At 36.0% G+C, this 18,455-nt stretch overlaps 1 protein-coding gene across 1 annotated transcript; it reads left to right on the top strand.

Moving 5' to 3' along the window:
• The first annotated feature begins 533 nt into the window (after positions 1 to 533).
• LOC149018909 (homogentisate phytyltransferase 1, chloroplastic-like) lies at positions 534 to 16,907 on the top strand. The gene is made up of 12 exons (XM_089153024.1): positions 534 to 827; positions 1,912 to 2,051; positions 2,160 to 2,243; positions 2,387 to 2,461; positions 2,629 to 2,712; positions 3,177 to 3,266; positions 13,135 to 13,236; positions 13,335 to 13,430; positions 13,818 to 13,889; positions 16,059 to 16,157; positions 16,287 to 16,391; positions 16,656 to 16,907. The coding sequence occupies exons 1-12, from the start codon at positions 587 to 589 to the stop codon at positions 16,695 to 16,697; spliced, it is 1,230 nt and encodes a 409-aa protein (XP_089009150.1). The 5' UTR covers positions 534 to 586; the 3' UTR covers positions 16,698 to 16,907.
• The last annotated feature ends 1,548 nt before the right edge of the window (positions 16,908 to 18,455 follow it).

An 18,455-nucleotide genomic window follows, 5' to 3' on the forward strand; every position in this document is an offset into this window, starting at 1 on the left:
ACGGACCACTACCGCAACCACACCCGACTCGGTCCAGCTCGTTGCATGTGCGTGATCCACACGTAGCTCTCTACTAGCATACACCCCACTTAGGAGCTATATATGTATATATAATCATATAATCATTAGCTCCATCCGATGTGGGACTAAACACATATGGTAATCTAAATCACCTAATATACATCCAGAAGAGTCCTATAGAGTAAGAATAAACAAGAGTCCTAAAACAAAACTAGGGAGATAGAGTTTTAATGATTTTGAAACTTATATAAATAGTATATTATATTATATTATTATTTTCTTTTAAAAACAAAATCCAACAATAAATGGTCTTAATAAACGCCGACAAAAAACAAATTGAGAGCTGGATCATGGATGTATTATATATTTATATCATTCTTATATTGCCGACGTCATTTCTTCTATAAAAAAAATCCATGTTGAAATGAGTAGCTGGAAGTATTATATTTTTATATTATCTTCATATAAAAAAATCCATGTTGTTCCTCTTCCCTACTAAGAATCTCAAATGTTAAAAGGTAATAAAACTGAAACAGAGAAATTGGATCTCCTACATTGTCAATTCATGGCGTTTGCAAAGGAATTGTTGGGTTCTTCTTTGGTGGAGAAGCCATCTTTCGTTTCTGCTTCCGGGTTTTCGTTCAATCATCATCAGTTCAAGAGAAGACAGCTTTCCAGAATTGGCACTTTGCGGCCTATGCCAACCGCAAGATTGGGTTTGGAAATGTTGCCATGTTCGCATTGGTCTTATTCCTCAAATCAAAAGCATTATCTGCAACCGTGTCGTCCACAAGGGCAACAAAAGGGTAACTCATTCACTCACTCTTCACTGTTAATGAGTAATTTTTATGCAATGAACGGCCATTATTAATGGCTATTTTGCAGTCTCGGCTCGCTGAACCACATAATCTTTATGTGCTGTTGTATGATAGTTTGTTGGTGACTTCCATTCACTTTTCTGCATCGTTATAGAGGTTTCATTTTCTACTGGGAAAACATGTCGAGTTGATAGGGAAAAGATGCTTTGCTTCCTTGTCTTCCTTGTCCAGGAAACTGGAAATGTGAAGGGAGCTAGCTCTTGCTGTTGAGGGAGTGTCCTGATGGACCACTGATACATAGGGCTAATTTTTTATTTTATGTTCTTCATATTGTGTTACTCATGCAACGATTTGAAGTACCCAAGTGTTACTGTCATGCTAGAACATTCAACTCTACTTATTGAGTTTTAGCTTAGTTTTCGGATGATGTATGCATTTTCTGCAAGAATTTTTGTGTATCATGATTCTTAACACACTTCATATGGCAAACTAAGCTTTAAGAAAACTGAACAATTTCAAACACAACACCTAACCTACTTTCTAATGGTCAAATCATCAAAGAAGAAAAGACTAGTCTACTGTCTATATAATCAACTAAGCATTTAGTAGTGTAATCCAGTTAGCCAAGATTTAGGGGTTGGTTTCGGTGGCTAGCTATAGTGTTTCTGTATAATGAAGTGGGTTTGGGTAGTTGTTGTAGATGATCACTGTACTGTCGATCTAAGGAATACCAAAATATATTTTCTGTTCTCCAGTTTTGCTGGCTTTGTCATTTCCCAAGACCAAAAGCCCTCAATCAAGTTAATAGCATTAGTCATTGAGCCATACAATTTGTTACATAGTCGAAAAATAATAGCACTTAATATTTTCCCAAACTTGTAATTTAAGTGGTATATAGATAACTTTAGATCAAACTATCTATGGTTTTGCTGCTACCTGGAAATAACCATTTTTTCTTTTTGTAAAACGTTGACTTCACCAAAATTAGGTTCAGTATAGTCTGCGCAAAAACTCATTCAAGTTATTTTCAATAAATTCCATGTCAAGCAAAGCTTTCAACATTATTTTCCAGGACTTTCAGCCTTAGCTGATGATGATCAACAGAGTGTGGAAAAGCTGCACATTGAAGATGGTAATACTTACCAGAACGGCCTTTCGAAGTTGTTGGATACATTTATACAGTTCAGTCGTCCTTATGCTTCTATTGGTAGCGTAAGTTTTTTATAACATGCACTCTAAATATGACAAAGTTGACATTTTTTTAAAAAGTGATTATTCTCAGAGCATCAAATGTGTTTTTTCGTGTTTTTTACTGATCAGCTTGTGGGGACAATAACCGCGTCGCTTTTTCCAGTAGAAGCTATTGCTGATCTTTCTCCCAAATTCTTTATGGGAATTTTCCAGGTAAGCATTAAGGTTGGAAATGGTCAATAAATTCTAACTTTTTTCCAAAATTTTCTGGGAGAGTAACATTCAAGGTTGAGAAATTTTGACATATATATATCTTTTATATTCGCATTTTACTGATATATTTTTTCTTAGTTCAGGCTGTAGTTGCAGGTTTGTTGATGAAGACATATGTTAGTGGCATAAACCACTTGTATGATGTTGAAATTGACAAGGTATATCTGAGTCTGGTTTTTTGGTTACATGCTGAGTAAATTTAATGATAGAATCTTTTTTTTTTTTCCTTTTCAGTTTAAGGACATTATAGTTATGATTAACATGATTAATTGCTTTAATCTCTATTTTCAGTGCTTGCTTCTTAGTATTTTTTGTATGTGCTCAGATTAACAAGAAACATTTTCCACTGGCTTCTGGAGCTTATTCAATTGAAACTGGGTGGGCCGTCACTATCACATCTGCCTTGCTGGTATAAATATTATATCCTGTCACTTGTTTCAAATACATGCATAAAGCTTTGACTCAGTATTGAAGGTAAAATGCGTACTGCATAAGTAGAGTCTTGGGGCATAATTATCCTACGCAACCTTACTTCAGCAATTTTTGCTGAGAGGCTGTTTCAATGCCTTGACCTCAGGCTACAATTGTGGTCCACCAACCATCGCAACAGCCTACCCCTAAAAGAAAAATACTTCCATATGTAATGAAAAAAGTGATTTGCTAATCTCCTTCTTAAAAGATGATTAATGGAAATTCTAAAGAGAGGGACAAAATAATATTATAAAGCTTTGTTCACCCAAAAGCTTGAATTGCTTTATAGATCATTGTATGTTTCTTTCTTTCTAATTGTTTTTCTTTTTTTGAGTATGACTAAAGCTTTCCATTTACCACTAAAAGTTGTCATTGTTTTTCTTTTAAATATTTGTTTTGCAGAGCTTTTGTATCGGATCATTGGCTCACTCTCCACCACTTTTGTATGGGTTACTCATAACTTTCGTATTTGGAACTGTAAATTCCGTTAATGTAAGTTCTTTGAAACCATATTCTTTCTTTTTCCAATTTCTGTATTATAGTAAAGAGAAAAAGGCCTAAACATTTCCAAAAAGAAAAAGAAAATGCAGTAAGAAACTAAAGAAAGAAGGAAACAGATGTTTCCCCCCATAAAAGAAGGAAATAGATAGAAAGGTTTTGTTTAGATGAAAAGATTTCAATTGAGGGAGAAAATACCATGGGAAAGTAGTTTTTTTAAATTAATATTCTAAAAAGAACTGAAATGATCCAATGATGCAATATCTGTTTTGGAAATATATTGGTTTCTTTGTGGGCTGGGGAGTGCAAATAATTAGATCCAAGGCATGCATGTGGAGAACCACACCTCAAAACATGAATAAATGACATGTATCTAAAAATTTTCATGGAAGTTCTAGTGCATTGAATAAATGTTTGGGATATACCTATGAAAAAAATATGTCATCATTTCCCCCCAAATTTAACAATCCCAGACATTCCAAATAGTATATTCCATTAGATATGATGAAGTCACATATATAAGTGAAAGCTCCTACTAGTATGAAACATGGTTCTTTGACATGCTTTACTCAAATCCCACTCTTTGCCTTGGACAAATAGGACTCAGGAAATCAAAATTTTTGGACATTTATTGAAATAGAGAAGGATCTATTTCTAACATTCCTCTCTAACAAAGTTATTGGTTTAGTTTTATTAACATGTAAGAGTATAGTCTATTTTTTTATTAGTATGTCATATAGTTTCAGATTAATTCTTGTGAAGCATACAACATTTGCATTGAATTAGAGGGACTTTGAATTTTTTGAGGGTTTTTATCTGCATACATTAGGACTAATATGAGATTAGAAGTGCCTCGTATAAATACAAAGTAAGGTTTTCTTTTGATTATTTCTTGGGTCTAGAGTGAGGGAAGGGTATTACTATGATAAAGTGTCCCCCTATTGATGTAAATATTTCCAGGTGTTTTCCAGGGCCTAGGGTTGATCCCTCAAACCTTAGGCACCTAATTTGATCCAGGGGTATTTTAGTTTTTTCGCCCAAATTTGTGACAATTAGGTCTTGGTCCCGTTGAGTCTAGGGTATTGTTTGGACCTTAGATGTATTTTCACTTTATTTTTTTATTAGTAATTTGCAAGTTATTTAAAAGTCCTAGGTGAGATTCCAAGTTATGTTGGGATCCTCTAATTTGAGTCCCCATTTTTTTGGATGAATACTTTGAGTTTTTTTAATTCTCCTTATTTTTAAGATTCCATATCTACTCTTAGAATTTAGATTGGTGTCCACTAGAGTTTGTTATGGAGTTTTCTTGTTTGAGTCAAGTCTCAATTAGTAGTTGAGTTAGAATTGGTTAATCTAATTGGTTTTCCAACTTAGAGTACTTTTTTATTTATTAACTCAAGGCTGTAAATGTTTACCACCCCCCCCCCCCCCCAAAAAAAAAAAAAATGAAGTTATAAATAAAGCCTTCAAACCATGTAACCACAAGTTGAATTGAATACAAATATGAGTTTGAAGAAAATCTAAGTTGTGGTCTTCATGGGAGGGCCGTGGCTGAATTAGTGTGCTATTTTCTTCAATTTCAGCAAGTGTTCTTCCATTCCAGTGATCATGCAACAATACCAACAATCCTTTTTCTCATACAATTAAGTATTGCACCCCCAGCCCCATCCTTAGCTTGCACTCTTCTTCTCCTTTTTCATACCCTTCTTTTCTATTTTCTTGAATTTTCAGATTCCTCTAGAGACCCAAATTTCAAGGTCAGATCTACACCAATCTAACCATTAGATCTGCCCCTAACTTTAGGAGCCTCATCCCCCCAACCCTGGTAACCTTAGATCCGAATTTAACCTAGTTCTAACCATCTGATTTCAAGATAAATAATTAATTTATCGAATTTTCATAGTTCCTAAGACTTTGAAAACAAGAACCTTAATATCTTTCAATTTAGCCATCCAAGCGTCACCAAACTTGGGGAATCGTCTTCCTATATTTAACCTAGATTCCCTCGATGTTTTGGCCTAGCACCCATCTCAAGAAATTTATCCTATATTTCCCATGGGCTGGGTTTTCATATCTTTTGACGATCAACATTAACCTAATATTTCCCTTAGGAAATATTTTATTCACAACCCTTTTCACAAAGGAACCCCATACCCCTAAATTCCAAATATCCCAACCAAACCTAACCCTAGAACTCTAGAACCAACCCATTCCCTTCAACTGTAGGGTATTCTAAAGCCCTAATTGATTGCTAATTCTTTTGAAGAGGATCGTGAAGTAAACTTACATCTAGGGCAGCATCCTTACAAGGTAAGCCCTATAATTTCAGTTTACATCAATTATTATCAAAACTAGAGGAATCAATAGTAGTCGGAGTTAGTATGAATCAACAATAGTCTACACCATGGATAGTTCAGCAGTCAACTATGTAAACAATTCCAAGATCTGTAACAATTAGCTAGAGAGAAGAAGCAGAGAACTTGAGTGAGAAGAAGAGAATGATTGGAGAAAAGGCTGGGCAATAGAAATAATATCTTCTACCGAACCAGCAAACATATATTTATAATAAACTGAAATAAGACTAGAGAAGAAAACTCAAACTCAAATATAATTCTCAATGCTTCCCTAAATAAACTTAAAGAGTAGTAAATTCACTTAGACTAGGACCCTAATATCCATAGTCCAATAAGGAAACCACTAACATCACTGACCCAACCCAAACCAATAAGGAAATCATGATAGGGGGACTTCCCCTATCATGCTAGATCATATTATCTCACTCTTACATATTGTCTCATTATCCTTAACACTCCCCTTAAAGTCGTAGATAGTAACTGAAGAAATCTCACCGACTCTTTTCTCTTCTTCTTCTTCTAAAATCTCAAGATCTACCAACTCTTTTATCTTATTCTTCTGCTAAAATTTTTCATGATCCACCGATTTCTCTCCTTCTGCTAAAATATTTCTTTTTCTTCTTCAAAATTTTTAATCAAGAAAACACCAACCAAGAAGATGACCAAGAACAACCGTCAAAGCAAATTCAAATCTTATAACAAGATCACTACAAAAAAATCTCTGATTTAAACGGTTGAACAGAGAAAAGGAGTGAGATCAAGCAAAGAACATCTCAAAAACTAGAGATCTTCCAATTTTGCTCCAAAATCTTGCAGCGAACTAACCTACAAAAGCGTGCTCGATTGGGTTGGTAGAGTAACGCCTCTGATGTCAAGTTAGTGAAGCACACAGCTTTGGATGAAAAAAGCAAGTTGTAGTTCTCAATGCTAGAGGGAATAACTTAAGAATGCATACCTGATAATGATGATGATGTGAGTATTTACAGCTTAAGAAGTTACCTCAACCATATGGTTATAGAGTCCGACTTGAAACTTTAGAAGTGCTCCACACTTTTCAGAGATTCACTAAGTATCTCTTGCACTTAGGTCGTTGAGTCCAAACAGGACTCTTCCGAACTCATCAGAGTCCTTAACAATGAGGTCTAAGTATTTCCTATTCTACTATGAATCTCTCTGAAGGCTTAGGAAGTAAGTTGAACCCTACAGGGGTTCCTTGCTTAACAAGTAAGTCAAGTCTTGGTTCGTCAGTGATTCGACTAGGACTTGGTTGGTGCCGATTTGGACCTAGTCAATATTTACTCACCCAGTTCCATGAAACTTATCCACATTACCCAACAAGCCCAAATCAGAGACACAAATCACATAAGAACTCCTCAAAAATCTCAAAAGAAGCACAATGAAGCATATATTGCTTAGTGCCACTGCAAATCTCCAAATCATATATTATAGGATTTTTTTCTCTTCTTCCCCCTCTCTCTCTCTCTCTCTCTCTCTCTCTCTCTCTCTCTCTCTCTCTCTCTCTCTCTCTCCTCCCCCTCCCCCCCCCCCCAAATAGAGAGGTCGACTTCCTTCTTATTCTTTTTTCCCCACTCGCTACTACTTCTATTCTGTGTCCTTGTGATAGCTAAAACCAAAACCTCTAAATGAAACTCAGAAATTTGAAAACAAACTACTGAAAGTTCTTATGTTAAATCTTTATGGGAACCCTAGTTCAACGAATAGTTTATCATCTTCATTAAACTAGGGTTTTGTTCTTCAAACTAGAAACTTAAGCGACTCTCAAACCGGCAATATGGCTCTAATAGCTCTAATACCATGTAAACAATCCCTAGATCTGTAACAATTAGTAGGTAGAGAGAGGAAGAAGTATAGAACTTGAGCGAGAAGAAGAGAATTATTGGAGAAAAGGATGGGTGGTAGAAATTGTATCTTCTACCGAACTAGTAAGCACATATCTATAATAAATTGAAATAAGATTACAAAAGGAAACTCAAACTCAAATATAACTCTTTACACTTTCCTAAATAAACCTAAAGAATAGGAAACTCACTTAGACTAGGACACTAATAACCATAGTCAAATAAGGAAACCACTAGCATTATAGACCCAACCAAACCAATAAGGAAACCACAATAGGGGGACTCCCCCTATCGTACTACATCATATTATCTCACTCTTACATATTATCTCATTATCTCTAACAAACTACAAAGAAGGATTAGGAGCTGAGAATTACTATGAGAAAGACTATTTTGATTCCAGACTCTACTTCAATGTTATATCAAAGCTCCTTGTAGAAGAAACCAAAGAAAAGGACTTGAGGAGAAATTGCATCTTCTACACCAGAGTCAAATTAAGTGAACATACAACTTTGGTAATTGTTGATAGTGGTAGTAGTATCAATCTAGTGTTTGATGAGGCATCCCCAACCTTATAAAGTGTCCCTTCTCAATAGTGACAGACTAAAAGTATCTCAAAGGTGTCTAGCTCCTTTTAGTCTACATGGTTATTCTGAGGAGTTTGGTATGATGCAGGCTAATGTTCATGGTGGATTTTCCCATCCGATACAACCATAGCAGGGCTCATGGCAGGGATTGTTGTTGTTGTGTGATTGCAGCACCCGAGAAGCACCCACGGTCTGACATTTCACCACAAGGACCGATCTTTTCTCACTCATATGATAATGAAGGGACTAAAGGCTAGAGATCTCAACCTGGACTAGAAAAGCTATTGATCTTACTTTTTTATTTTTGTAAACTCAATTTATCTCTAGGCAGAATCCACGTGATTTTTTAATCATGAGGTTGTTTGAAATTAGGGAGACCCTGGTTGTACGACAATGATGTATCTATCACAGGGAGAGAAAATACATGTAAGTTCATACACAAAGGGAGAAAATTTGTACTCTTTCCCTTGAAGATACAAGGTGAAATTAGGAAGAAATGTCTTTAGTAGAAAGATCCTAGTAGTGAAACACAACACTTGGTGGTTTAAGAATCTGAAGGACCTAGTCAAGAAAGCAACCAAGGCCTAACTCCACCAAAGGAATTTGAAGGACCCAATTAGGAAAACCAAAGCCCCACCACAATCACCAAGGCAAAAATTCCACCACTAGAAGTTGAATCCTCTCCACTAATCCATAAGTTCCTACCAAAGATAGTGCCAAAGGGGATTGGTGTCACATCCACCCAGCCGGTATCCAACCACCCGAGGGAGTGATCCACAACCCAACAAATCAGGTTTCAAATAATCACAAACCATTCCACACAATAAACCAATCATGAGCAATTAATCAATGTTATATATATATATATATATATATAAAAAAATATATATATATATATATATATATATATATATATATATATATATATATATATATATATATATATATATATATATATAATTAAGAAATAAATCAAGTAACAAGGATCTCAAAAGGATCTCGAAACCAAATCAGAGTACAGAAGTGATGTCAAAACTAAACTAAACAATCTGGAAAGAGAAGTATAATAAAAAAAACTCCTAAGTCCTCTAATGTTTCGCCTTCTTCTGCAATCATTTGCACACCTACAACTTAGGGTCGTAATCCAGCTAGTCCCAATGGCGAACAGGGTGTATCCTATCATTGTTGATCGAAGCTGTGATAGTACTCCATACTGGCATTGAGATCGTGCCATGAGTCGCTGCCAGCTCCCATTGCTTCATCAACTGTATAATCAACAGGAAATATCTTTGAACTGGAGCTTAGGATCTCTTCTTCACCTTTATAGACATCTAAAACAAGAAATTTCCCCGGAGGGTGAGCTCAAAAGAACTCAACAAGTAGTTCACATGTATATAACCAATATCACAGTTAAAATCAATGTATCATATGGTGTGCAACATGATATGAAGTAAAACAATGCTACTATACTCTAATGGATGCTAGTCTCTATATGGTAGACACGCATTAAGATAGGACACCAACTTCCTCTAGGTAGGTCTCCTCACTCTAATTTCTCATGGGTTGGTTATCGGTCTTGAGATCCAGGGTAAGGGGTCAAGGCATCCCTCTCAGACTATCACCATGGCAAGGGTTTAGGTCACCACTCTCTCACCACACCATTGGCATGAGAACTGGCGCATGTCAAGTTTATAAGCAAGTCAACTACTCAGTCACTATACCTCACCTCATGCATCTTGGTTCAATAACCTCCCCTACTAGAGTCATTGTATCCTATGGCTCCAACCAACTAGGACTACGCCTCCTCTTAACCCTAATATTCATCCACATATAATGGGCGGGAAGCTCTCATGTCCTCTCACGGGTTGGTTACCGATCTTGAGCGCCCATGAGCCTAAGCTTATTATATGCAACCCTACCAATAAATGACCCCCACAATATGGTTGTGTCCTATCACAGATTGGTTACTGGTCTTGAGCGCCCACCACCCCACATTGCTGCCACGGGTCACTCGGCATCAATACCCACGCCGATAGGGTGTGATATGATAGGGTACCTAACCAAACTCCTTTAGACTTCCTAGTAATGGCAAACAGTAACTGTGAAAAGTGTTGGGGGAATCAAAGGACAATGTCTCATACCCCCTCCACTAATGTCCTAAGCCAGAAGCACCCAAATAGGCATTCCCCAATTTACAATCACAAAACACAACTTTTCACAAAAAGAAAAAGGTTCAAAGCAACGTTCATAATTTGAAAATTCAATTCAAGTCCACAAAGCTTCAAGTTTAATCCATTCATCAATATCCTATATAATAAATTTATATTCGGTAATTTTAGTATATGAACATCATTCCTAAACCTTAGAACAACAACATGTATATCAATATGCAAGTTCCACATAAAATAAAAAAAAAGCGACAATGATTATGTGCAAGTGAACATCCTCACCTTGCTATTGATTTGTAACTTGAAAAAGTAGGTCAAAGAGTATGTTCACGCTTCCTAAAAAGTCCTATTAACGTGTTGGTTCAAGGTCAGAAATAACCCTAGAGGTCTGATATCGAAAAAAGAAACAAAAGACCGACACTGCAGGGAGTGGTTAGTCAAAGTGGGCAGTCAACTAGGGCAATCAACCACCCTATGAGTATGGACATAATTAACTCGGATCGATAGAAGGTTTCCATGTTGGGTTCTAAACTACTCCGAAATTACTTAGAAAATTCTGAAATAATACTACAACATGTTTAAACGTGATTTAAGCATCAATCGATGCAGAAGAAACGAAAACCTAATGAATCCTAGATTAGTTCTTCTTTGAAATCGATCCGGAAAATTCACAGATAAGCTTGAGGTAATGAGGATTCACTCTAGAATAAAGAAGATAGAAGAATTAGGTTGATAGAGCAACTAGAAGCCTTCAACTAGGTCTGTGCAGTAGGAGCAATCAAACATAGAAGAGAATTAGAAAAAAGAATATGAGTATTAACCTTTAAGAAAATAAATCGTTGTTTGGAAACTTTTTCGGAAGACTTCTACACAGTCCTTCACCTTTGCAAAGAGTTCTCTAACAAGCTTTGACATTCTTTGACGACTTTAGATCATAGTGACACGTTTTATTACAAACACACCTTAAATAGGGCTTCAAAAACTAAAATTTCAAAACTGCCCTTCTTTCACGAAACCAGGCTGGTCGCCCAGCCAACCACTGGAACTTTTGTTCCGGAAGCATAATCAAGGCCCAAAAGACCATGGCTCTACCTTAACTCCTACTTTATACTCCAAGAGGGTCTTACCTGATTTTCGGGGCCTTCTACACGTGTCATCAAGGAATACTTGATCCATCTAACAACTCTATCAACGTCAAGTTAGATCTCCTTCCAAACTCTAACAGAACTCCGAACTCAGTATCATCTCCATCCACTTCCATTGGTTCGGACTCCAATCCAATGGTCTCTACCTGAATGGCCCATAGTTGCCTTTTCTACCTACACTTCAGGGTTCGGGAACTATAATATGGATTTTCAAGTTAAGATCATGGGGGATTTCACAATTGGTAAGAATACCAAGCTAAGATAGAGGAAGATTGAAAGTTGACTCAAGTCTTTGATGAAAAGGTTATAACAGGTGAAGAATGTGCTTTAACGGATTACAGGGATGAGGGTAAAGCAATAACACCAGTTGGAGATGTGCCCGAATCTGTACCTCCCATATTAGAAGTTCACCTTCCTCAAAATTTTGAAGTGGCACCCATCTAGGAGTAGGACAATGGTCAAGGAAGGGGTGCAATCCTACTAGTTTGAAGGAGGGGCTATATGTGAGGGTTGATGAAGTTTCAAGGGGAGGTGGGTGGGTTGTTATAGCAGGGATGTCAGGGGAGGCCTCCAGATCGGCTAAGGAAGGGAGGGGAGGGCTGGAATGGGGAAAGAGGGGTCGTACTTGTTTGGAGATGGTTAATGCTGCTGAAGGTTGAAGAATTAATGCTTGAATTGAAGAAGAAAAGCACACACAACCGTTGTGGCCTTGCCATGAAGCCTTGACTTGACTTGCCTTTGGACTCACATTTTATTCATCAATTTCAATTGAATGATTACAGAGCTTAAAGGCTTTATTTATATCCTTAAATAAAGAAAGAAAAAAGGACTCTAAGTTGGAAAACCAATTAGAACTCTAACTAACTCAATTGCTACTTGACTAAGACTTTAACTCAAATAAGAAAACTCCATAACTAACTTTAAAGACTACAATCCGAATCCTAAACTCTCACCTAGACAAGGACTCTTAAATATCTCGCAAATCTAATTAGAAAAATAAGATAAAAATAGATCTAGGGTCCAGACAACAAATTGGACTCAATGGGACCCAGACCTAAGACACTTGAATTTTGCCAGAATGACCAAAATACCCCTGGTTTGAATATAGGCATCCTAGGGTTTGAGGAAGCAACCCTTGGCCGAAGCTATAGATTTGGAAGGACTAGCATTTAGAATATTAAGAGAAGCAGGAAACCGAAGAGGAAAATCAAGACTTCATTGACTGCCATACCTATTTACTGGAACTAGGAAAAACTGAATATCGATAATAGAGAAGAAGAAAACTGAAAGGTGAGCACAAGATTGGGTTGCACTTGATGGAGAGGAGGAAAGAAAAGAAACAAAATAAAACTGAATTATAGTACAGATTGCTCAGTTCCAGTCGGAATAATAGAACATCAAGAATTATCACAGTTCTTTTCATTCGTCATATCCGAGGAATTTCTTTGATGGTCATGTTTTCGTATATAAGAGAGAAGTAGTGTTTTACAAGCAAACTTCAGATTGATTTTAAACTTTTGACAGTGTCTGAAATAGATTTAGTTTATAGATTCTACGTACCTTGCTGCTACTAACATGTCTGGCTTCAACGGGATAAGATAATTAAATGTATAAATTAAAATTAATATACATAAATATCCCTGTAAACATTGCACATAATTGCATCAGGATTTTTCGAGTTGATTAGAAAATAAACTCTTTCCTTCTTATTTATCTAACTTATTGTTTTCTTTCTTTTTCTTTAAGTAGCTTCCTTTTCTCAGATGGAAAAAACATCCCTTACTTTCAGCAGTCAGCCTTATGTTTTTGAGCATGCCGACCATTTATATCCCAATCTTCATACATTCTCAGGTACATTTTTAGCCACTGTCAATTATTTCTTAAATTTTGATCATGTCCATGGTGGCCGGAGTAACTAATTAAAATGATAATTATTAACAAATCCACAGAGATACTTGCTTGGAAGGCCAGTTGTAATTACAACGCCAGTGCTACTTGCAACTGTCATAGCATGTATACACTCTATTGCTTTCTTTATTTTCAAGGTAAGTTGCTATCATACTATGAATGAATATGGGAGAAATTTATTTGATTATATTGTGCCTTGTCATTTTAACTTTTCATACATAAAAATTAAACCATAGCATATGGTTGAATCCATTTTATTGATTAATGAAAAGAAAGAAAGCCTATATATGCAGCCATGCAGGTTTAGATCTTCTCCTTTGTTCAGTTTACTACATACATAAATGTCCTCCCTCTTAAGAAATCCAAGACAAATTCCAGGACTTAACATCATTGCTCTCTGGTCCTTCCAGGGTCAAAACCAGTCTTTCCTTTCATATAGAAATTGCCTTATTCCAATATTCACTGCATTATTATTATAAAGATTTTTTATTCTTTATTCATTGTCATTTTGTGGCATTTGACAGGATATACCAGATACAGAAGGGGATAAAGTAAATGGCATACGAACTTTCAGCACTGAGTATGGAAGAGAAAAAGTAAGTGGAAAATCCTGCTTGCTTTCCAAGGATACTCATTTGGCCGGAGAACCTTTTGCATAATTAATGTCCATATGGTTATGTTGCACATTAAGAGATTATTGCTCTGAGAAAGTTGCTTTATCCGTAGCCCCAGTGGGGAAGTTACAGTTACAAACTTAGGTATAAACCAACTCAGACTAGGAAGAGAACACAAATCTGAATGGAAAATAAAATTGGAAAGATAAGAAAACAAAACCATAATTAAAATAGGAGTTTTAAGAGTAGTAGTCCTATTAGAAAAACCTATTGATCTAGCACTAGATTGGGAGGGATATTTCCCTCTCACAACACTCCCCTTCACGTTGGAGTATTGATATCACATGACTTTGAAGGTTGGAGGCTTTATTTATAGCCTCAAAAACAAACAAAATAAGACTTAGACTGGGAGTCCTAATTGACTTCAAGTTGACTCTCTAATTCTAATTGTGACTCTGACTTGACGAATTAACATAACAACTTCTCACATAAACGAGGACTCTATCATACCTTATTCTAGAGAGATCCAATTTGGATTCTAAGAGTAGATTTGAAACTAGGAGATTCCAACACAATTTAGGAATCTCACCTAGACAAGGACTCTTCAATAAAACACAAAATGATGATCCAATTAAGAAAATAAAAATCCTTGATGGACCTAGAGATCGAAGATCCTGACAACTAACTAGACTTGACTTGATGGACCTTGAATTAGGAAACCACGAAATTTGCAAATTGACCAAAATACCTTTGAATCAAATTAGGGGCCGTGGGATTTGGGGAAGTAACTCTAGGCCCTATGGAACCCGGCCCTGAAAACAATTTACATCAGGGGGACTTATGGATATCAGAATTCAATGAACCTTGGATCGAGTTTAGGTTGTGTCGGGGGAAGATGTTCTCAAATTAGGGATGGATTTGGCTGCTTGGCTAACAAGTTAGAGATAGATTTCTTGAATTTTAAGTCAAGACCTAATGGATTATAGGGGTGGGATGGTTGGAATTTAGGGATGTATCCTCCAAGTTTGGATTGATTAGAGGTTAAATTGGAAGGTATGGAGTTTCTTGTTTTGGGGGTTTTAGGGGTCCAAAATATTCAAGAAAATGAAAATAAAAGCGGAAAGGGGGATGGGGGATGGGTTGTAGGTCTGAAGAGTACCATGGAGGGGCCTTGTGGATGCTTGTAGAGGATCTGGAATGGCTTCTTGAAGGCTGAATCTATGCTGCAATATGATTTGGCTTGACTTTTCCAAGAAAGATTTGTTTAATTACCAAGGTTGACACTAACTAACCCATGTTTTAGGTCCATTAAGTTGGCATATTACATTGGTAAACATTGGACTGAAGGCCTAATACCTATATAAGCCAACCCAGGCCTATTCCTCTCAATGAGCCCTAAACCATCTCCATCTATAGCCATGACCCCATTCTCCAAGATTCACCTTCAACTTTAGATGGCAAAGTTACGTTTGTGCACCCTCAGACAGGCTTATGAACAACAGTATAGGATCCTGTGGAATCTGACTCTTTTCTCCCATATATAAACTTTCTGAATTAACACTATTAATGAAGGCAAATGGATACTGCATGCACTCTTTACATCCTACAGTTACTTGACAACGTTTGAAGTGGGGGGCAATAGTAATTTTGGTAAATATAGGGCTCCATGTGTAAGTTAGCTACAGTAAAGGGGACAACAGCAATTTTTCATTATATTTAGTATTATTATCATTTTTATTGTTAAATATATATATGCATTTAGTATACCTTTATCTACTTTAAGAAAAAATCCATTATTACTGCCTCAAATTTCAATTAGCCTACACCATCTCATCCTCATCCTCAGTGGTGTTTAAATTCGTGCCAAGTCTTTGCCTTATTAAAAATGGATAAACACTAATTTTCAAAAATTATAGATATAAAAAGTACAAAAGAAAAGAACAACATGGTGGAGAGAAAACATAACTAGATACAATATCAACTTTACACAACTGTATTTATCAAAGATTTTTTTTAATTATCTATTTTATTATTTTGTATTTTTTTTTCATATTATTTTTCTCATGTTTGTTCTGGGGAAGTAACTTTTCCCCTTGTAGTGAATATGACAATAAAATATCAACCTAACTTGTTTGCCATTTGTTTGAACAGGCATTTTCGGTTGGCATCAATGTTCTTCTAGTAGAATATGCGATTGGTATTATAGTAGGAGCTTTTTCTGCTTCTAATTTATTCAGCAAGTTTGTCATGGTAAGTAACTTTCTCCTATGTAACACAATATGTTTGTGATCTGTTTTATAATGTAACATGTGTGTTTAAAAGAAGCATTCATTCATTCAAATTATTTTGTAATCCAATGTGACATTTTGTTGTATATAGGTAGCGGGACATTGTTTCCTTGCTTTAGCTCTATGGTTTCATTCTAGATCTGTTGATATAACAAACAACTCAGCAGCATTCTCTCTTTACATATTCGTTTGGCAGGTAAGTCGCATTGATCCCTTGAGACCATTCTTGATTGTTTAAACTTGCATAGTAGTACACCACTAGAGTTGTATCAACATCAAATTGATTCGAAAGTAATCTTTTAGAATATTAATAGGCATATTAACCTACGAAACAACATAATAAATAGTGGATAAACAAATTATGCTCCAAATAGAAGAAAAAAAATTAGTGCTTAGTTATTCTATGATGCAATAATATTTACTCATGTTCAGATGATCACTGAAGCTTTCTATTTTGCAGTTATTTTATCTTGAGAATGTCGTCTTGTTACTTTATCGTTGAGAAAAATATCATATACAATGAGGTACGTCAAGTTCAATGGAGAAGTTTGGATGCCCTAGTTTGGAGTTATTTGATTCAAATTGAAGGAATTAAAAGAGCCAGGGAATGGATGCAGCACAAGGATCTATTTAGTTGGCTCATTTATTTATGATAAGATTAGGTTTTGTTTTATTATTTTAGTGTATTTAACTTTTCTAATGCAATAATAAAAGTACTTCTGTGAACTCTTTATAAACGGATTTCACCCGCTCATGCTCTGACAACAATTTTCTTGCACAGCCTTGTCACTTCAACAGTTTTTGTTGAGAGGCTGTTATGATGGTTTGACGTCGACCTAAAACTGTGGGAAAAGAAAATTTCTTGCCAAGCACAACTGATGCTATCAAATAGGATAATAAGTAGATCAAGGCGAAATACACTAAAGAATCCATATTTATAAATCATTACATATTGATAAATTTCAAAGAGAATTTTAAGGTCTAGGATTTTTAGCCAAGTAAGACTAATTTCTTGAACTTCTTGAAGTCTAGTTTTGTAAGTGATAATTGAAGAAAGAATCCTACTTGGGTGCATACGGTGCCCAATGTTTTTGTGTGCAGATATGAAGGCATGTGATATGACCATTATTCTCTACAAGGTGAAATATATTGACTCCGGATATATGGGTAGAAAATTGTGCTTCCTTCACATTCCTCCACCGCACATTTACGAGGAAAGTCTATCTATGAATAGGTAGACTAGAGGTAGACCCCTCTCATAAACAAATGGTGAAGGGATGTGAGGAGAATATAATCTTCTACTCTCGTGGATAAAGTATTTCAATTCAAATATGTCAAGATACGAGGAAAGCATGACAATGGGCTGTTTGGGCACACGTATTTTGCACTTTACACGTTTGCTTGTTTCAAGCGAGATTTGAATTAGTCATGAATTTACTGAATAAGTAACTTTTTTATCAATGGCTACCCCGATTCGATTTCAACTTTCTGTTGGACTTTCTTGAATCCTGATTGCACAAAGTGGTGGGGGTGAATATAATTTTAACAAAAGGTGACAATGTAACGCTCCTAATAGTGCCAATACCTAATTTTCTGTGCTATTTCATATACCTATTTTCTAACATTGATGTCCTTGTATCTTATGCATTGGTGATCTCCTATTAAAAGCAAATGGCTACTACTATTATTCCAAATGAGTGACATCTCTCTATTATTGGTCCTTTATATAATCCAAATCACAGTAGAAACATGTAGGGTAGGACTTCCAAATGCTTCTCCTTTCCATTTGATAGGTAATTGCAGTTCATAATGGCAGGTTAGCTGAGGACAATACTAGGACTTATCAAAGATTCAGGTTTCATGACTGGCGTGAATTATGTATATAATGCCATTATCTACTTAATAAAAATAAATAAAAGAGTGATTTTAGATATGGGAGCTATACTTGATTATGCTTGATTTTGTCTATACAGAACTTCAGCATCAGAGCTTACTATTAAAAGTTTTCTTTTAGTAGAATGGTTAATAACTTGACTTATCAGTGGAATGGTCGTGGGTTCGATCCTTACCTGCGGCATATGTAATACCTCCATTCCCAATTTTCCTATATATAAAGGGCGTCGTTGTACCCGAGGAAGAAGAAGAAGAAGAAGAAAAAAAAAAGGGCTTTATTTGCCTCAATGTGGCCATGGTAGTGGTGGGAGGTACTTAGACTTGGGACTTAAGTGATACTCACTTGGGCTGGAAGTTGGAAGCCAAG

Source organism: Hakea prostrata, chromosome 4, assembly GCF_041222555.1.
Source record: "Hakea prostrata isolate BN-2017 chromosome 4, UWA_Hpros_2, whole genome shotgun sequence".
Lineage (NCBI taxonomy): Eukaryota > Viridiplantae > Streptophyta > Magnoliopsida > Proteales > Proteaceae > Hakea > Hakea prostrata.